This window comes from Drosophila simulans, chromosome 3R (genome assembly GCF_016746395.2).
Source record: "Drosophila simulans strain w501 chromosome 3R, Prin_Dsim_3.1, whole genome shotgun sequence".
NCBI lineage: Eukaryota > Metazoa > Arthropoda > Insecta > Diptera > Drosophilidae > Drosophila > Drosophila simulans.
In genome coordinates, this window is record NC_052523.2 from 456,364 (window position 1) to 478,758 (window position 22,395).

Here is a 22,395-nt window from a genome sequence, read left to right on the forward strand (position 1 = left end):
CTAAAACTGCCACGCCCACATTATTAAATATTGTTGGACATTTCTTAGAATTTTATTAGTCGCTTAAATTTCTATCGATTTGCAAAAATCTTTTTGCCACTCCCACTCTACCGCTCTAAAGCCGCCGAACCGATCACTCCCATCCTTTTGAACAATTTTTAAATTTTATCTAATTTTTTGTAATAATATCTATCGCGGGAACATGGGAACATCTACACCGATCAAACAGCGATTTTATCCAGTTTCACCGGCCGTAGAAAAATTTATTTATGGAGAAATCGATAGAATGTTAGAACTAGGGGTGATTTAGAAGTCAAATAGTGCTTGCTTCGTCTGTAGTCTGTATTCTATGTTTAACCAGGTTCGTGAAGGTTATCTCCCTCATGGTGAAAAAGTTTTGGAAATTTCTTGCAAAGGTTTTTTAATGCTGTAAATTCCTCGACGTTTAAGTGTTCATTCCTCAGTTGGGTAAGAAGGTCGGTCTTGTCTTAGGGTATGTTGTCACTGACCTCAAAAATTGCATTTATTTCGATAAAATCGTTCTCGGCGTACTTCTCAACTTTTAATGCTGAGTCCAGATAAAGTTTATGTTTGTCTGTTTGTGATTTATTGACCACTTCCATGAAACTAAGGTTGTGGCTAGCCTGGTACAATCCTCCTGATATGAGGATGTCTTCGGAAATTTGTGTTGTTTTACACGAAAAGGCTATCGGGTTCTTGGAAGTTTCCTCTAGAACTTGGAGTTCTGAGGCTGTATTACGATTTTGAAGTGTTCAGTTTCTAGTACAGATGTTTTAATATTGACTATTGCCTTCACTCTTTGTAAGATGTCCATACCGATTAATCCATTGAATAATTGGTGGAATCTGAACAGAATTAGTTTGTAAGATTTAGTATCTGAGAATTCTTTTAATAACGGTACTCTGGTTTCTTAGTAGACTTCGTGCACGTTAAGTGAGGTTTTAATTGAAATTGGGTTTGTTAGAGTAATTCGGCCCGGGTTTAGGATTAATTCAGGGTTAATGATTGACATAGTCGCCCCTGTGTCTATTAGGAATTTTAGAGGGTATTCGGATTTTGAGTGGATTATAATGTATGGCAAGGGGGACCCGGTCTCTCGTTTAATTAAGTACCCTGTTTGTTTTTCGAGGCACTTGGTAGAAAATTTTAATAATACATTTTTCGAATAAAGTTGGAATTGGACGTTTAGAATCAGCTAGGTTATGTAGTTCGGATAAGAGAGTTTGTTCGTCTCGCTTGTCGGAATAATGCAAAATTAATGCGTCTTTGATTTCATCCCAGTTAAGGCTGGCTCCGGATGAGTGAAGAGCATCGTCGGCCTTACCTTCGATTTTCTGCCTAATTGCCCTTAGAAGCATTTGACCGTAGGGTGTCTTATCGGTTCCTCTGATTAACAAGAGAATTTCTTCTACGTTGCTTATGTTATTCGTGTTGTGTAGTGGTAAACTTCTTTCCTTGTTGCTAGAATGTTTAATATCTGTAATGTAGCGGTATGTTTTGGTTTCTAATATTTTTGTGCAATATAAATAGTTTTGTTTCAGCGGTAGTACAAATGGGTATAGAGTTGTTTGTTTTTATAAATACATTTTTCTTTTTATTATTATTATTATTATTATTATTATTATTATTATTTGTTTATTTTTCTTATTTTGTTTAAAGCTTCAGTGACCCGTTCGAATCGGTTCGTGTGGCGTCTAGTATGTTGAAGCGTTTGCTTGACTTTTTTCAGTGACCTGTTCAACAATGAACCGATTCGCGTCCAGCGTTAGATAGGTTAAGGCTTGTCACTAGTTTAATATTTGATAGTGAACCATTATCTTTATTGGTACTTTGTACGTTTCGTCCTTGTGTATAATATTTTGTGCATAATATTATGTGTATATCGCAGCGTTGGCATTTTCTTGCGCCTGATCTTCCATATTGGCAAATAAACTTTTCGAGTGAAGCGAATTCCAACCGGCGTGCGCGATCGTCTGTATGCAACTGATCGTATTTTCTACGCATCGATCTATCCTTTACACACGCTAGCTGGACTACACTAGGCGACAGCGCGACAACGCCGTCGACTCACTCGTAACGGTACTTTGGCGCCAGTCATATTCTACGTTGTAGTCAAATTCTAGGAATGACCTCACAATATACCAAACTCATTGCGCAGCTGCGTCTTGCAAGCACAGTGATCAAACCATGTTAATAATGTGACAGACACGTACAGTGGTCAAATACATTCGTAATGCGACAAGAGCATACTGCACTGTTTGTGTTATCTGTGGAGAGCTTCAAGACTCTGCTCATTGCAAGACAAATAAAAGTTATCCCAATACTAAAAAGTGCGGAAACTGTGGCGGTAACCACACAGCAAACTATAGAGGCTGTCCAATATACAAAGACCTCAAAAGCCGGCTTCAGCCCCGAGTAACGCCTGTACGCCTCCATAACGCCTCAACCGCAAAGTGATCCTCATTTGGCCCGGGGATCTCTTCACAAAATGTGACTTTCGCAAACGTACTGAAATCGGGACTTACTAAACCTAGCACTACGACAACAACTCTACATACTGCCCAAATTGATCCGACACCAAATCCGAATTGCTGACGCAACAACAAAGCAATATTGAAACCATGAAACCATACTTTGCAGCAGAATATGATTGAATTCATGTCCTTCATGCGGACTACCATGCAATACCTCATGCGCAACCAAAATCACCTCATGGAGATGCTAATATCACAACGTTCCACATAATCAATGGTTGCCCTACGAATATCATTGTGGAACGCCAACGGCGTTTCACGGCATAAACTTGAAATAGCTCAATTTCTTCATGACAATCAAATTGACGTCATGCTACTGTCGGAACAACATCTCACTGCTAAATATATCTTCCAAATAAGCGGCTTTTTGTTTTACGGAACAAATCATTCAGACGGAAAGGCACATGGCGGAACCGGTATCCTGATTAGAAATCGCATCAAACACCACCATTATAGCGAGTTTGCAACTAATTACATGCAGGGCACATGTATAAACGTACAACAAGGAAGCGGCAATCTCAGCCTCGCAGCGGTATACTGTTCCCCACGTTATAGTGTATTGTAACAACAAATTCTAGACTTCTTCAACACTCTATGGGACCATTTCATTGCTGCAGGTGACTACAACGCCAAACACACCCACTGGGGATCACGCCTCGTCACCCCTAAACGAAAACAGTTGTATAACGCCATCATAAATGTAAATAGAACTTGACTACGTCTCTTCAGGCAGACCATCATACTGGCCGACCGACCCGAACGAAATTCCTGATTTTATCGATTTTGCAATGACTAAAACATCAAACGAAACCTCATTAGTGCGAATCCCTACCGGATCCGTCATCTGACACTCGCCAGTCCTCTTAATACTGAACGCCCTCAAATGCCTTGAGACTAGAAAACAGACTAGCAGGTTAACATCAAAAAGAACAACCTGGATCAAGTACAGAAAATATATAAGCTCACATAGCGCGCTAAATCCAAAGCTTAACTCTGATGCCGATATTGAAGCCAAAGAACACATCTGAAGCTTAAGGCTAGTAGTGTCCATTGGCTTATCAACTCACGGTCATTCCTCTGTCTTGACCACAGGGTCTTACTCTACAATTCCGTATTAAAACCAATTTGGACATACGGCTCCCAACTATGGTGAAGTGCCAGCAGTAGCAACATAGATATCATGCAAAGGGCTCAGTCCAAGATACTGAGAACAATCACTGGGGCACCATGGTATATCGGAAACGAAAAATCCAAAGAGACCTTAACATCATATCTGTCAGAGAGGAAATTACTCAATAATAACAGAATTACATGAGCAAATTAACTTCACATCCTAACCATCTTGCGAGAAGTTTCTCGCGGGCTTGTGCCCAATCCCGTCTTCGCCGCAACGACCTTCCGACTCATCGCTGATTATTAGGTCCGTTCTTCAAGAATACAGTTCAAAAGATTGTTCAAAACAGTACATAATATAGATTTGTAAACTTATTGTTAGTCTCATAATTTCTGCGAAGATCCGCGTTGTATCATACGCCTCAGTGACCCGCGGCTGCCACAAAGCCATGTTGTTGGTTATGTATCAGCCGTTTGCCCCGACACTGTTTGCACGTCACACCGAACACGTTGTAAAGGCCGAGAAGAACCGCATTTTCTAAGGTTTAGTTTAAATAATTATGATTATTAATTTTTATTTTATTTTATTTTATTTATTTCTTTTTTTAATTCATTTAATTTATTGAGTTTATTATTTACTTATTTATACGTTGTTGTTTGTTTTTCTCCATTTTTTTACACCATCTTTCACATTACTACACAGCTACTCACAATACAAGACTTATTATACTTTTCATCCTGGTTGCGTTGTCCCTTTAGGTTGTGTGCTGTCCGTTAATCGACTGCGCCAGGTACCAGTCTCCTGGGAGTGATGTACTTCCGTATAGTATTTTGATTTAAGACATTCGGCCTTTTCTCTTTTGTGTTCCAAACTAAACTGAACTTACTTTATTTCTCGAATAAAAGCTTAAGCTACAAGTGTTTACAAGAATGCTTATGTTGTCTAAATTGTGTCCGCGAAAATGCTGTTACTGCAGTTCCAGTTGTTCATTCGAACTGTCGCAATGCTGAGTCGGCATTGCAACAAAGTGTAGTGATCACTTGAGATCACTGGGCGATGAACTGCTTCAAGGTGTATAGTATGGTGTATGGTCGATTCGGTAACTCGGGCAGTTACAGCGTTTACAGTTCCGGGACGTCCATTATATCAGTTCAAAGTTATGTCGTTCGGACTATGTGTCGGCTCATGGACGGAGTTTTTCCTCCAGAATTGAAGCAAGAATATGGTTGGGGTATCTGGATGACTTGTGTTTCTGAACACTTTGTGTCGCACATCAAAGTTCTTAGGAAATTGGCTATCCGATTGCAAGAGGCGGATTTAACATTGAATATAAAGAAAAGTCAGTTTACAGTGACCGCGGTCAAATACTTAGGTTTTGTAATAGGCTTAAGGAAATATCCACGAATCCAAACAAAATCTGATCGATTGTAAATTGGCCAGCTCCGAGATCTTTGAATAAGACTATGGGATTTTTGGGACTCGCAGGGTGGTACAGGAGGTTTATCGCAAATTTTTCTGTTTTTGCGTCACCTATAACGGACTTACTAAGATTGAAGACCAAATTTATGTGGACGGAAGCCGAGAAAGCGTTTGAGGAGCTTAATGCGGTTTTGGTTCAACTAAATCAGCAGGGGAAGAGAGACCCGTGGCTTATATGTCGAAAAAACTTAATTCAGCGCAGCGTAACTATAGTGTTAGAGAAAGAGAGTGCTTGGTAGTGATTTTAGGTATTGACAGATTCATGTTATCTGGAATTCCAGGAATTCTAAGTTGTAACCGCTCATGCAAGTTTAGCTTGGCTCATGAAATTGAGTAATCTTAAAGGATGGTTAGCTAGGTGGGCTATGCAATTACAGGGATATACGTTTACATTTCGTCATCGGAAGGGTAAGGACCATGTGGTGCCAGACGCGTTATCGCGTATCTATTGTAAAGAAATCGCGGTGATTGAATCATATGGACCGGATATTGACTTAGAATCCTTAGAATGTTTTCAGGAAAAGGAATATGCAGATCTGAATAAAAAATTACAGAAAACCAAGAAAGTTTGTATATATTCGGACGAGAAAAGTTCTGAACGTGAAATCGTGGAAGCTATGGGTTCCAAGAACTCTGACCGAATAATGTAGTTGTATCAGTGCATGTAGTTATTGCGAAAACACTGGATCTTATACGCAGACATTTTTATTGGCTCGGAATGGTTCGCCAAGTGCGCGAATATATTAGTAGATGTGAGATCTGTAAAACGATGGGTCAGGCAGCGGAATCGAAGCGTCCTTTCTAGCGGATGTACGTTGACATATTAGGGCCTTTTGCCTGGACTAAGCAAGGACATGTTGGATTATTTATAGTGGTAGATCTTTTCTCAAATATATCATTGATTGTGCCCTTTGATAAAGTTTACTTCAAAAGTGTTGCATTTTTGCAGAATGAAATATTCTTTATGTTTGGAGTTCCCGAATCATGGCGATAATAGCTCACAAGTTCAGAGCTTCACGCTTTTTTGACTTCATATGTGGTATGGCATATGAATTCGTCCATTTATTCGCCGCAATCCAATGTGGCAGATCGCGTTAATAGGTCAATTATAGTAGCTATTCGAGCGTACTTGAAAACAGTACACACCGAATGGGATCACCACATACATTCAATAAGCTGCTCGTTTTAAAACTCAGTAAATTAATTCTTGCAATGTTCCCCGTGCTCTGTTCGGATTTAATATGGTTGTTCACGGATCGCAGTTTCGGTCGTTAAAAAATGTATCAGTACTTAAAGAACGTGCATGGAATTTTAATAAATCGGACCAGTTAGCGGTATTTCGGGATAAACTGAGAAGTAATAAATAAAGAGTTGACGATCAGAACGATCAGTCTAGACCCGTTGAGTATAAAAGTTAACCAGGATGTTTTTCGCCGGAATTTAGCGCAAAGTAAATTTCTGAAAAATATAAATGCGAAATTTTGTCCCCCCTTTCTTAAGTCTAGAGTGCGAAAAAGGTTGAGAAATTCCTGTTATATGTTGGAGGATTCCTGTTATGCTAGGATAACAAGTTGGAACGTATCATACGAAAGATATTCGTCAAATTATTTTATGTCTAATTCGCGACGTTAAGAACTACTAATTAGACAGTGGTTGTAGGAGACCGTGGGAATCAAACTAAGTAAAATGGTAATGAAAAAAAAAAATGAAAGTAAAATGGCTTGGCTAAAATTTTAGTATTTTGTTAACAGACGGTAGGCGAATCCGGCTCTGTCCTAAAACCAGTATTCGTAAAACGGGAAAGAGAATGGCATTTTGCAGGTGAATGGCAATCCTCTTCTTGAAGCTGTTTCCCGGGTATAAAAATGCGAAACACGCGGGACGCGACCTATTTTTATTTGCGACAAAACGTAGCGAAATCACGATCAGCAAGAATTAGGTACGAAAAAGTGCGATTCTTTGTGAAAGCTTAGGATGTAATGCAAGCATGCTGGTCTATTGTCTACGATTGTCGACGCTTCCTATGCATCCTAAAGTCACTGAGTGATAGCATTAACTCCCTTCGGGCGCTCCAAGAAAAGCAGATGGAGCTCATGATGATGCTAAAGCAGCAGCAACAACAGACACAACAGCAGGGGCAGATTCTTAATCTGCTCACTGCCTCCATGCGCATCAAGACCCATAATGATGCCGCTGCGCATCCTAGTGTGGAAGTGGAGTGCTTTGTGCGACGTCACGAAATCGATGTGTTACTGCTCAGCGAGACACACTGCACGGGGACAGAGACACCTAGGCTATTGGGCTTTGTAGCTTACACTGCCAATGATCCGAGTGCTGTCAACGCCAAAGGCGGGGCAGCTATCTTGATCAGATCTAGCCTTGCCCACTTTCCGCTAACACCAATAGCCACTGCCAAGGTGCAACTTGCGCCGGCGGTTATTGAAACGGCACTTGGTCCTATAAGCTTTGGAGCGGTCTACTGCCCACCGAGATTTGCATGGACTACGGACGAGTTTAAGGACATTTTGGAAGAGTTCCAGACGAAGTTCATTGTTTCAGTCGATTGGAACGCGTCCCACTGGCTCTGGGGTGCGGGAAGGAGCAACCAAAGAGGCATTGCATTAGCGAATCTCGTCCTAAATTCGGAGGTGGACTCGCTAGCAACAGGAGGACCAACAAGATACCCGTACGGCAGTAGAGGCTCACCAGGGTACATTGATTTTGCACTGTGCTGGGCATCCACGCTAACATAAGTGCGGTTGTTGAGCTTAGCTCCGACCACCTGACTCTGGTAATTACGCTGGATGCGGGGGCAATATGCTACCCTAAATGGAGCGGCTTATCGTACTAACCATACTTATCGTACTTAGGCGTACTAACCTGGAGGTATTCCAATCGCAACTGGAGTCCACACTGCCCCTATTGAACTGCTCACCAACAATATCAAGTAAGCAGCTAGATTGGCATCTCGGCAGCCCGCGGCAGATCGAATCCCAATAACCAGGGAGATCCTGCTGTTTATAGCTGAGAAGAAGCGCTTACGTACTAGGTGGATGAGGTCTCGTCAGCCGTTGTACAAGACGGAATGGAATCGAGCGCTGAGTAGGCTACGATGCGCGTTGGTGCTGCACTAATCCGCATGGTTCGACGAAAGGCTTGCCAATACTGGAGTCGAAAGCGAAGCGACGCATTCTCCGTGGAAGGCCACGCGCGCAATCTAAAGGCGTTGCACGAGGAAGGCGCCTTTAGTCGATAGCAACGGGACATGGTGTCGGACCGACTTGGGACAAGCGGAGGTATTCGCTGCGCACCTCGCCGAGCGATTTCAACCGTTCAAGCTTGCCAGCCTGCAACAGGTTGAAGAAACTCAGGACCAGTTGAACCAAGCGCTTCAAATGGATCTGCCAATCACGCCGTTTGAAACCTGCGAGGTAGCCGAAGTCATTGTGCGCTAGAGTAGCAACAAAGCACCAGGACATGACGTCATCTGCAACGACACATTGAAGGTCCTGCCCAGGCAAGCGATCATCTACATAACGTTGGATTTCAAAGCTATTGTGAGAATGCAATACTTCCCTTATCAGTGGAAGCTCGGGATAATCTCCATGATCCACAAACCTGGCAAGCAGGAAAGGGAGCCCGCCCCTACCGGCCGATCAGTCTCCTCCCTTCAATTTCGAAATTGTTTGAAAGTTTGATTGCTGTCTGGATTGTAAGGATAATGGAAGCCCAGGGATTACAGGGGATTACCCCTGAGCACCAGTTCGGTTTTCGTGCTGGCCACTGTACTGTCGAGCAGCTCCATCCTGTCGTCGAGCAAATTCTGACTGCCTACGACAGTAAGGAATATTGTAACAGCCTCTTCTTGGACATTCGAGAAGCGTTTGATCGAGTGTGGCACATTGGTCTTCAACTAAAAATCAAGCAGACGCCTGCCCCATATTTTGGGTTGCTAAAATCGTACTTGGAAGGAAGGAGGTTCGCTGTGCGCTTTCATTCAGCAATATCCACCGAGCACAACGTGGCAGCTGGTGTTCCACAAGGTAGTGTCCTCGGCCCCTGCTCTACTGCCTGTATAGCCACGACATGCCGCAGCCGGATGTAATTCCCTTTCCCTTTACAGGAAATCAATGTTGGCCACATTTGCCGATGACGTGTGCGTCACCTACAGGTCCCGATGCGATCACGACGCAGCCGATGGTATCCAGGACTTTGCATACCGGTTCTCGGAATGGGACGTTGGAACATTGGCATCAATAGCTGTAAATTCAACAACGTCTGCTATACTTTAAAGCGGAGAACGCCACCGCCCGTCTACATTGAGGAAGCCCCCGTACCACAGCCGAACGCAGCAAAGTACCTTGGAGTGCTTCTGGATCGCAGACTCACATTTGCCAAGCATGTGACCGACATCAGAACGCGCCTACGTGCTAAGGTGGCGAAGCACTACTGGCTACTTTGTTCGCGCAGTAAATTGTCGCTATCCAAGAAGCTGACAATTTACAAACAGATCTTAGCACCAAACTGGAAGTATGGGTGCCAAATCTGGGGCTTGGCATGCGAAAGCCAAATCAAAAGAATCTATCCAAAATAAGGTCGCAAGACTCATAACCGGCTGCGAGTGGTAAACAGATCTCGCCCACCAAGGAGGCTCAATAGAAGGCAACCGAGGGATCTCATTTCCCGATCTCCTTTAACAAGGGTCAGCAGAAGCTGACGCTTATCGTAATTTCTATTTGTTATATGTGATTGTTATGTTATTATTGTAAACTAGAAAACTGGCTTGCGCCCAACTGGCAATCGTATGACAGCAAAGCTCGAGCTATAATAATCTTAACCGCGTTGCTAGGTAGTGGATATATCTGTAATTTTGGCAGCTGCCCGAAAGGGTCATTTAATAACGTTAACCAGAAAATTCGACCAGGATCAAGAACACGCAGACTCCATAACGAGACCCAACCTTACTTGTACCCGTTCTGAGCGTATGCACATGGAGTAGGTGTTGCTGAAGGTGTAGGTTTAAGTAAACATAAATTTATAACGTTTTGAACATTAGCCTAATGTCCTTGAAATTATGGAGCAGTAACGGATAACAATCTCCTTCACAATACAAAAGGGTAATCTAATCATGTTTGGGATCTCTAATATATATACAGTCGCACCGAAGGGCTCATAGGTAGGCTGGGTCAAGACGCGATTTCAACGAACAACATCCACGTAGGAGCGTGGCAGCTGCCCGAAAGGGTCATTTAATAACGTTAACCAGAAGTCGGAATTCGAGCAGGATCAGGAACACGCAGACTCCATAACGAAAACTAACCTCAGTTGTACCCGTTTTCAGCGTTCCTTTCCGTGGTGGGGTGGGGGGCTTATATCATTTCAGCAGCAGGAGTTAGGAGTGTGAGAAGGCCTAACTGCAATATTAGGCCACAATCTTATCTTAGCAAGGATAGATGAAAGATCGATAACCAACAACCCAAACTGCAAAAATCTAAATTTTGTAAACGGCTCATACGGGAGTTAAACTGCGTGGTGAAACTTGATTGTGATACATTCATGCTTTACATAATCTCCTACAGTAGGTAAGTAAGGCATTCATCACAGTTACAACGACTGGGGGATTGCATAATATGTTAGTCTGATTTTGGTTCCCCATAAGTGCAAGACCATGAATCTCTTAAATTTGAACCTCATAAGTAACAATGAGACGGTTATCCAGATTAGAGTTTATTGATCTAAATATCCGAACTATTAATTTTGTTAAGTAAATACTGAAGTACGGCACAACAAAGTAGGAACAAACTTAAATATATTTAGAATGGAAATAGCCATTTAAGTTAACCTAACACGGAAGGACGAGCAGTGCACGTGGAGAGTGATCCTTGGAGTGGAGGGTCAGTGGAGTCAGTGGTCGGCAAAGGTGGTCCCAGGCCGAGCGTTTCCTCAACCCGTGTAGGATACACCTTGCCCCATAACATCCTAAACCCGTTCCAGCCGGGAGGTGGTCCTTCGGAGGAGACGACAAGGACTTCGCGTATTGAAAAGGGACACTGGACTCAGTGGTCGGCAAAGGTGGTCTCAGGCCGAGCGTTGCCTCAACCCGTGGTTGTTACACCCTGCCCCATACACAGTTCGTTACAACCTTTGGCTCACTAAAGAATTTATTTCTTCCCAAGCTTGGATTTCGGATTTTTACGTTAAAAAAGAGGCTATTCCCAAAAGGAGAGGGTCAGCTTTGGCAATTTGCTCGCGCACAGGAAAACCAGCAGCCAATCCCAGTTGTCAGTGGATATGTGAGAATGCACTCGCGCTGAATCGTGGACTGCAGTTCCTTAAGATCATGACCAGATTCTTGGGATATCGAATTCAAATTCAAAAGGAGCTTGAGGTGGCTTTTGACTAAAAGTCGTTTGTTTTGGAACCGATCTTGAAGCGCTTCACACGCCGAAGCGAACCCCACATTCGTAAGGTATTTGGATACGATGCCTTTTGCCTCGCCGGTTGTTTTGGTGAGGATATGAAACATCTTCTCGACCAGTGTCAGCCTCGGGTTATTAATATAAACTGTCGTGAATAGGTCCAGGAAATATACTGAGTAGCAGTAGTGATATTTGGCCTGGATCCTCCTGGGGAACGATATCCGAGCATGTTTAGTACTCTCTTTCGCTGACAGCAATGAATTTTTGCAAGGCTGCGGTTGCGCCCGATGGCTGTACTGAGGATTGCTTTTTTTCACTAGATCGACTAACTGCAGAGGGATTTTCCGGGGTTTCCGCTAGTAAACCCTCGATATACGCTGTCGTCAATGTTCAAGGGCAATGGGGAAATGACAATTCTTGGAGTTGCCCTTCCTTTCCCATTGGGAGTGGAAATCGCGGTTCTGCCTTTTTGACTAGCGGACTTCGGTGCTGGAATATGGCGAGCGGGTAGCGGAGAGTGTGTGTTTAGTTTGGGGTGCATTTGTCTCCCTCTATAGGCATACTCAGTTATGAGCGGAGAAAAGAAGAAGGCAAGGAGGCACGCCGAGAAAAAGTGGAAGAGAAAAAGAACGGATCTGAATGGACAAAGTCCCGGCGGAATTCGAATAAATATTGTAATTGGACAATTTGAAGCAAATCACTTTAAAAATACATAAATATAAATAGCTGGTAGCTGGTGCCTATGTAATATTAATAACATTTAAGTATAATAGCATACTACAATATAGCAGCACTTTGTTGCTATGCTTATGTTTATGTTTATGCAACCAATAAGGCCCAAGGCGGATGTAACATGATCGTACACTTGAAGGCTACAAAGTATAAGTGCATGGTCAGCATTCCCACGCCGACCAAATGCATAATACATAAGTACATAGCTCGCTCTCTCGATAAGCCTAGATATATAAGATATACATAAGAAAGTCGTACAATTTTTTTTATGTTTGGAACGAAGGGTTTTTCTTTTCTCAATTTGGATGTTTAGGTTATATTTTTATATCTTTATTTGTATTAGTTGTATAATATAAATGTGTATTCTATTGTGGTATATATTTTTGAGGACATTTTTAACAGCAATTTAGGGACGGACGATATAAATGAATTGCGGAGTTGTGGGGGTAATATATATAAATATATATATAAATGCTTGGGCACTAGCGGATCACAGTGAAACGTAGCAAGGTCCGATATAGGCAAAGTGATTATGTAAATTAATTTCCGTTTAATTAAAAGCTTAGAAACTTTAGGTCGTTGTGGTGTTATTCAACTCTAAATTGTGACTGAACAGAAAAGATCTTATGGTACCCTAAGCTAGCTGTGGGTGTTAGGAAGCGACGCGGCAGAGCTCTGCACATCTGGTTTGAACTAACCATGATCTGCAATGTCAGCAATTTTTCGTCAAGGGCCGAAAATGCGCACGCAAGACAAACTGCGGACGCTGTTAATGACATTTGCGACGTTTTGAACGGATGATTAGTTTATTGAACTGAACAGTGTATTACAATGATGCAGTTCTTCAGTTGGGTCGGCGGATGTTTAGTTTATTGAACTGAGCAATGTTGCAATATTTTGTTATTTATTATTTTAGGCATTTATTGTTAAATGTTGTTTTGTGTTATCAGCTGTGTTAACTAGTATGCACTTTAAAACAACAGAGAATGCTATAAACGAGTTCCCCGACTATCAAATAGCCGTTACTCAGCTAGTGTGAATGCGAACCCGAAAATTTTATAATTCTGGAATATCAATAGATATTGTGGAATAGAATAAGTCAAAAATTTAGAATTGTTCAATAGTGCGTTTTCAGTTTAGATCAAACATCTAAACATTATTGAACGTGTGGGCGTGGCAGTTTTTGCCGATTTTAGGGCGTTAGAGTGGGCGTGGAAAAAAGTTTTTTGGCAAATTGATAGAAATGAATACCGCTTCCACTCTAACGACCCAAAGCCGCACTTGTACCGAAATGCCAAAAAATATTGAAATTCCTTGTTCACACTTCCAGCCGAGTAACGGGAAACTCGACTATAGAATTCTCTTTTGTTTGGGTATATAATTAAAAAGGCACGAACAAAAAAAAAATAAATTTACATATATACATATCACAAATATATTCTCAAAAAATATAAATTTTTAATTCGAATTTTGAAATTTTTATTTGGAAATATAGTTTTATTCGCAATTAAGAAGTACTTATTGAGCTGATAATTTTAAACAAATCTGAAGAAAACACAGACTTAAAAGTTCCGATACCAGTAAGTGGGATTTTTGAACTGCTGCTGGGTGATCACCTGGTTATGTTGAAAAGAAAATTATGAAAAATATAAAAGTCATTTAAATGTATTTACCCTTTAAAATATGAACATTTACGGACTTGGAGTTTGCATTTGACGGTAAGCAAGAATATTGCCCTGAGTCAGCAATGCTTGCTCGTTGAATCAACAGATACGATGTTGTTATGTCTCCTTTTTCAGTTATTACTGAAACTCCTCCCCTTGGTGAATCATAGTTAATTTCCTGCGAAAAAAGTAATGCTTTTTGTTGGTTAAAGAGTTATCAATTAGAATTATCGAATAGGAAAGATATTTTCAAAACAAAATTTTTTAGTATCGTGGCATTTGGGAAGATAAAATCTACGGTTACTAAATTAGACCAAACCAATTAGTGCATAGCTTGAGGTGTGTCAGCTATTCGTGAGAAAATTTATATATATTCCCGTTACTCGTAGAATAAAAGGATTCGTTGCCCAGTATGTACCAGACAAAAGGACACGTTTCTGATTTCGTCCACTTGCTTCAGCAGTATCAATGCCCTTTGAAGTAAAATTGTGGCCACATGGACGTCGCCGTCGATTGAGTATACCCTGGCCATCATTTCGTCAACCCTCCGCAGGGAGTCATGCGTAGCGTCGAGAACCTCGTATTTATCATTGATGAGTATCTTTTTCTATCCGGCGTAACGCAGGTGGGCCGTATTATTGCCTTTTGGTATCTGAACCTACTAAGGTACCACACAATCCACTAGGCGGTCGCTTCTGTATTGATAACACTGGGCGTATCTAGTAGATTACCCACATCAATTTCCTTGTCATTTACATAGTGGTGTATTTGCGCCACCCAAGCCGGCCAATTTAATTAATTCCATGAACAATAAAGCACTTAATTGGTTCCCGTACCGTATGCAATCTGCTCAGAATGTGTTTTGATAAACAAATTCTTTGGCAACGATAAACGAATTTTTTGGCAACGGCACTTAGCCATTTATGTAACCAAATTCCAAAGCCTAACCTAAGCAGTTTTGCCTGCCCTCTCTGAGGATTCTCCTCAACATAAGAATCCAAGAGCAATGCTTTCCCAAAATGCACAAGCATATTTCTGAAGTACAGAGGCTTCTCCTCAATTTCACTTGCATTTAATTTAAAATCTTAAGCTGAGCATTAGACAATATAGAACAAAAATCGGTCTCCATACTTAAATCGTCTTTTTTATTTGGAAAACACTTTGATTTCAGCGTTGGACTAAGTTTGTATACGAAACGGATCATTTAATAGATTCAAGGCGATTTGTTGTAGCCTTTTACCTATAACTATATACCCGCAAGTACACAACGATATTAAGGAAATAACATCACCAGAACGAATGAAGAAGAGGGACTAGCGTCGAATAAAATCTAGCCAGTGCAAGGCGTACGAAGACCAGAAAATTGGGATCGTAAAGATAGAGTCAAGTTGACGAGTAGTAAAAGAAGTCGTCGAGGGAGGTTGTCCGATCATAGAAGTTAGTGGGTCGGAGGGTCAATTGTCGTCAATCGTAGTTCTCGCTGGGGCTTATCGCCAACTTGCGCTGATGCAGCGTTACCTGTTTCTCTTCCTGGATCGTTTGATACATCTTCATAAGGCGCTACGCTTTCTTCTTTACCTTGGGGAACAACAGTATGTACAAGAGTAAGGTTCCATTCGTCATGAACGAGGGACGTAATAATTCGATGGCGTCAACCGTATTAACCTCTTCTAATATTTATTCGACTTCCACAAGGTCCAATCTCTTAGACTTTATGATTCCCGTCTAAGCAAGCTCGCAAGCTCTTGTGATTTCAGCGACTTTGCTGGCAAAGATGTTAGCCTTGCTTAGGATACCAGTCGCCGCGTAGACGTCTCTATCGATAACATTTACTCTTACGATAACCTCTTTTATTCTCGTAATTGAATCGTGCGTGGCTTCAAAAAATCTTGAGTCCATCCTCAGTTGTTGGTCGCTATTCTGCGAGGCCAGGTCGAGTGAGGTTTAATACCATTAGTTACGGTTTTGAGACCTTCTGTCTTCTTGACCGATTTCCTACACTTGTCTTATTTATTCCAGGTCCACGACGTGAGCCAGCTTGAAGACGTGATTGATCCTCCAGATATCGCCGTGATGAAGCGGGACTATCGAGCCTTTGTTCTTGTAGGTCTGGACGGCTACCACTATGCGTGTGAGAACAAAGCTTACACAAAAGGGCTATACAAGTCATTCCTATGCTGTATTGTATTAACAGGGGTAGATTTATGAGTTTTTTTTGTTATATAGATTTCATAGTGTTTTTGCGTGTTTATGTAGTTGTGTTCTCTTGTTACTTGTAAAGTTTTATACCCTTTACTCGAAGAGTAAAGATATATACAGTATGTCTAGAAACTGTTTACACACTGTGAAAAAAGTTGAATTTTTGACTTTAAAGGTAAAGATAAAGGGTTCTTTGCTTAATTAAACGCAAATTGTTTATGAAATATAATTAAACAATACTTATTTTACTTATAAATAAAAAAACAAATCAAAAATATTAAACATACAAGAAAATAAACAACAAAATCCTAGTTTACACAGCTTTGGCACTGTCAAGAAACTCTTTACACAAAACACTAAATGAAGGTTAATCCTAAATTTTTAAATTATTTTATTAAAATTTTAAAAGTCCCCCATTGGCTATGGCTACATATATATATGGCTATATATATGTATATAATTAAATGTTTGCAATACTCATATGTGAAAAAATATAATTTTATTTCACTGAATGATTACAATATTTTATTTGTTGAAGAACACCAACCGATTACAATTAGGTCTCTAACTGAACTCATCTAATTATTCTGATTTGATTGACGTTCAAGCCTGGGTATCGAGCTTTTCTGATATGGACTTTAGACTTAAGGGCTCTGATCAAGTGAAGAGAAAGAGCTTTGGAATTGCTGACTTTAATTTTCTTTGGATTTCTCTTGGATTCAAGTGCATTCGCTCTTGGATACAGTGCTCTTAGATTCTTATAGTTTTGTTTATTGAAATCTAATATTTTTTTTTTCGGGATTGCGAGTCCGAGCTTTGAACGTGGGAACATGACGATGGCGTGAGGGCCTAGGCAAGGAATGTTTAAATTAGGGGACGGATGTTTAGTCTACCAGTGGGTGACTTATTTGGACTTGTAATTTTTTCCACTCAACCCAGTCTTGAGGATCATATGATAATCTTATTCATATCTGGTATCTGTTAGGTACATCCGGAGTAGTGTAGGGTGTACATGTTGTATGTGTATTAGTGTGTAGGCATGTGCTTAAGTCTTAGGGACTTATGGATATGTCACTATATATATTATGTCGGAGATTGAGTAGATCTAACGTATTATTTTAATAATTATTTTAATGTAACCGAAATTATGTGGTTGATCCGTTATGTTAAGAAGGAGCAGCGAATAATAAAATTCACGGAAAGCGTTTCGTTATTGAGTGAGCATCATTTGTGTGTGTATCAAATGAGAATGGCGCCTGTTGTTGATTTGGTAGAGTTTCGTGGAAACGAAGTAAGGATGATGAAATAATTGAGTGAAGTTGATGAATATAAGAAAAGCATCGAGTGGGCGACGCTTGAGTGAATTAGTCTAGCAGGCGACTTGCTGTGCAGGACAATATGGACGCTGAAGTGAATGAAAAATAGCGCTCGCCTTCTCCGACATCAGAAGTGGGATCGGCCTACTCCCAAGACATTTCAAGTGATCAGTGGCGTGCATTATTTGAATCGCAAAGTAAAAATTTCATGGAGTTGATTAAATCTATGCAGACTTCCAAAATTAAGACGCAACCCAGCAAAGTGACGGTACCAAAGATTAACCCAGACACTGCAAGTGCAGATGCAGCTGCATGGCGCAAAACTGTCGATATAATTATGGCATAATTATGGTTTTTCTGTATATGCCAGCAGGCAAGTATCGGCATTGCTTTCGAAGTGGAAAGAAATGAGCAATGAAGAAATTGCTGTATCGTTCGTGATCGCACATGCAGCTTAAATAGACCACCGACTGCAGCGTATATTATTCAATATCCAGACACAATGGGAATTGGAAAAACAACTGCAAAGGCACGCAGTTGCTTTTGGTAAACGCAATGACCAAAAGTCACCAGATTGTACTAGTACTCCAAAACATAAGAAGCAAAAATTATCATCGCGCATGAAGTGTCACTATTGTGACGAACCTGGCCATAAGTTCGCAGAGTGCCGAACCAGAATGGCTCTACTCTACTCTAAAGAGGGACATGTCTACCATAAAGTGCTACAAGTGTGGAGAGCTGGGGCATATTGCAACAAGGTGCACAACATCATCAAGCCAGGCTGAGAAACGAGTGAATGTGTGCGCCGTTGTCGATCCAAGAGGAAATTAGTACCAAATGGGTGAGCACTTTCCATACTTTGTTTGATTCCGGAGCTAAGTGTTCCTTATTGAAAGAAAAATTAGCAGATAAGTTCATGGCATATTAGTGGTATAGTCACCTATATATATAGGCTCCGTGACATGCACAAGGCAAATGCTAGCTACCGTAAAGATTTGTAATTTTTCCCTAGAAATCCTGTTCCATGTAGTGATAGACAAATATTCGAAATTCAATTCAATGTAGGCGACCATGTCTTGATCAAGAGTGAAGAACGGCATCAAACAAAGCTAGACCCAAAGTTTAAGGGTCCATTTGTGATAACGGAAAAGCTTGATGGCGACCGATATGTGTTGAGATCTTTGACAAGCAAGAGAACGTATAGTAGGCCCACAAACAGTTATGGTCGATGCCTGTTGAGGTAGACGGAGACCAATGCGAGAGATCGCCGACTGAGGCACTCGTAGACTTTGACTCGTAGACCGTAGACTCTGGTTAAATTATTCACAAGGCTAAAGCTACACCATATGGGTATCAGCGCAGTGACCATGTGGCGGGGGCAATGAGGGTCCGGAGAGACAGTGACGCATGAAGATGCGTGAGATCAGTGCAAGGAGTGCAGCAAGAGCCTGAGAGTGTGACATAATGTAGACAAAAGAGAGAGAATTTTACACTTAAGAATGAAAAAGAGAAAGAGGCGTGAAAAGAACAACGATTACTGTTTGATCAAAAGAAATGAAGTCAGAAAATGTAAATTGGGGAAAAAATGCTTGAGCAAGGTAAGGGGTGCCGATATGTTGTTATTGTTTTTTTTTTTTTTTTTGCTTGATAAAAATTGATTCAATATTGACGTAATATTATGTTGAGTTAAAAATTAAAAGAAAATGTATGAAGAAAGAAAGTGATATGTAAAATGTAAAGAACTTTGTAATGCAATACAACACACGAGGTCGTGTCCATGTCAGGAAGGCCGTGTCGGAGATTGAGTAGGTCTAACGTATTATTTGAATGTAACCGAAATTATGTGGTTGATCCGTTATGTTAAGAAGGAGCAGCGAATACTAAAATTCACGGTAAGTGTTCCGTCATTGAGTGAGCATCATTTGTGTGTGTATCAAATGAGAATGGCGCCTGTTGTTGTTTTGGTAGAGTTTCGTGGAAACCAAGTAAGGATGATCAAATCACAATATGTACGGTGAAGTGAATGAAAAATCGCGCTCGCCTTCTCCGACATATATATATATATATAGTGACGTATTTGGGTGGTCCAAACCGGCCACTTCAATTATTTCAAAGAAAACAGTAATGCACTTTAGTGATTTTCCACAATGTATCCCAGCTGCGCAGCATCCGTTTCTAATAAAGAATTTTTGGCAGCGGCACTCAGCCGTTCTTGTAAACATCCTAAAGCCTGACCTAAGCAGATTTGACTGCTCTCTTTGAACACACATCTTAAGAACCCAAGAGCGAGGCTCTCCCGAAATACAAATATTGTTAAATACTGAGGATTCTCCTCAATCCAATTTGCATTTGATTTTAAGTCATAAGCTGATATCTGAATAAAGAAGTTCAACAAAAACCTTCGTTAAAAAATTCTTTTCGGCGTTGTCCTTAGTCAACTGACGGGACATTTATTGGACTCAAATAAAAAATATTACAACCAATTTTAATATCTATATATACTTCACTTATTTTAATATAGTGTTTTGTAATACCTAAGAATATTTATCCACCCTGTGATGTTAAGATACAATATTATGATGTACGGATACTTTACTTAATAAATAATAATAAAAAAAAAACTATTGTGTAATATATAATATTTAGTTAGTACAAGGTACTTGGCATATGGGTGTAATAATATTTGATTGTCATTGATTTTAATTGCGAAGTTTTTGGGTTGTCGTTTTAATATACACAAAACCAAAACTCAAACAAATACCGATGACGGGGTTGGAACCAAGAAGATTAAAACGCAGAACTCCATCAGAATTAAACTATTAAATTATTAATTTATAAGCGTATCCTTGCACTGGGAAGGGCCGCTTCTTTTATTCTTCACATCTAATTAAAAATTACTTATTATTATTTAAAAAAAAAAAAATAGATTGTAATTTAAAGAAAAATAATTTAAAAAAAAAAAAAAATAGTTTACAAAGGTCACAAAGGTGCTGTTCCACGAATTTCGAAATGGTCTGTTCCATCGGCAAAAGATTCGGCGGTAAACGTTCCTCCTACTTAGTTTCAATATCGGCGATTCAAGATTCTTGAAGACAGACTATTTAAAAATGAGGGCAAGTGCTGAAACTTCCCGAATTTGGGTAAAATACCTTGTCATCAATAACTGATCTCGTAATGTTGGAATTTCTGATACACGAAACGTGGGTATAAAATCATTGACGGCATTAGTGTAAAGATTCGAAGAGAGAGGCTGCTAAGCACCACTAACTTGCAGGTCCCCGGCTGTTCAATAGAGCAGGTATCAATTCGATCATTAAATAAATTTAGTTGGTGTTCTTGGATGAATAAAAAAAATGTAGTCCCTCTTTCGGATATCGACAGGTGAAGATGAATCGGAGGGATGGATAAATGTGTGCATTTATCAGGTGAATTATCTAGAATCCCCAAAGGCGTTTCACGGCTTAAACTAGAGAAATCTAAATATATTCACGAAAATCATATTGACATCATCCTTTTTTGAAAACGTCTTACTGATAAATGCCACATCCAAATAAGCAGATTTTTGTTCTTCGGAACAAATCATCCAGACGGAGAAGCACATGGCGGGAAAGGCAAGAAATGACTATTCAGTTTCTGCATTCTACCGACTCATAAGAATATTTTCCTTATCTCACCCCCTACTTAGGACACGTATGGCAGCGTATCAGTTTGATTTTCGAGATAACATGGAACCATTGAACAAGTCACTCGAATAACATTAGAAGTACGAACTGTTTTTGAAAACATCTCCAGGCTTTTGATTTAATGGTTTAAAGTTCAAAACTTAAACAATGCGTACTTAAAACATCCACAAACTCGTGAAATCGTGTCTCTACTAAAGAGCCCTTGCTGTGAGATGGAACTCTTGATATATCCGACGACCATGCTATAAACGCAAAAAACCCGAAAGCAAATAAAGCTTCTCCTCCCAACCCCGCTCGCTACCACCACTGCAGCTACGGTCATTGTACTGCAAGCGTTTATAGCATGGTCGTCGTAAAAATGTGGGCGTGGCAGTTTTGCGCTGTTAAAGGGCGATAGGGTGGGCGTGGCAAAAAGTTTTCTGCGTGTAGTGGGTGTTAAAGTGGGCGTGCCATCGTGACGCGCTGCGTCTTTGTCTCTAGAACCTCATCTCAACCTTCTTGCTTTTTTAGTTCCTGAGATCTCGACGTTCATACGGATAGAGGGACGGACGAACAAACGGACTTGGCTAGATCGACTTGGCTATTGATCCTGACGAAGAATATATAAATTATTTAAAGTTTAATCGCATCGTCTTGCGATGTTGTCATCCGTCAGGTTCCCTCCAGAGGTGAAGGGCTTCCTTCGGTGGCTGCTCCGGGGGGTCCGGGGCAGGAGAAGATTATTATTTACGTTGAGAGGAACTTTCTTCTTTTAACTTCCAGCCTTGTGGTCTGGCAGAGTAAGTAATAAAAATGTGTTTTACGACGTTTAGTCGGAGTTGACGAGCTGGCGCTCTTTATTCTGGTAAATGCAAATTCAAACTGAAACTTAAAATGATTCTTAAAGCTAACAAAGACTCGCAGCGGCCACGCAAATATGCTGTGTTTGCGGGCTGCACACGGTTTTCCGGCCAAATGCTGAGTCAGCACTTTGATATTATGTGAATGATTATGTTTCATACACTGAGCCAACTGTTCTAGTTCGTTGGCTTGTGTTAACTACTCCCCCTTCAAGATTACGATATCAAGATATCCCGTTTATTTGCATCGCAGATCTCCGCGCTCCGATGAACCGTAGACAAGTGATGCCGGTACAAATCAATGCACAACAAGTGAATGATGTGAATGATTAGTATCAATTTCTCTTCCAAACTCTTTGATGAACTCCAAGTTACGTTCACTCATCTGGTGAAGA

The 22,395-nt window shown here is 40.7% G+C and overlaps 1 protein-coding gene across 8 annotated transcripts in view; it reads right to left on the minus strand.

The window, feature by feature from the left end:
• Positions 1–13,733: 13,733 nt before the first annotated feature.
• Positions 13,734–22,395, minus strand: part of LOC120284921 (neurotrimin-like) — an 85,873-nt gene continuing 77,211 nt past the window's right edge. For 4 of the 8 annotated variants that reach the window (XM_039294421.2, XM_039294423.2, XM_039294422.2 and 1 more), the window contains 2 exons: positions 13,973–14,141; positions 13,734–13,915 (listed from right to left, as the gene is read on the minus strand). In XM_039294421.2, the coding sequence (XP_039150355.1) occupies positions 13,818–13,915; positions 13,973–14,141 (267 nt within the window). In that variant the 3' untranslated portion in view covers positions 13,734–13,817. Of the gene's footprint in view, positions 13,916–13,972; positions 14,159–22,395 lie in introns of those variants that run through there. The other 4 variants (XM_039294424.2, XM_039294426.2, XM_039294425.2 and 1 more) reach the window with 2 other exon arrangements.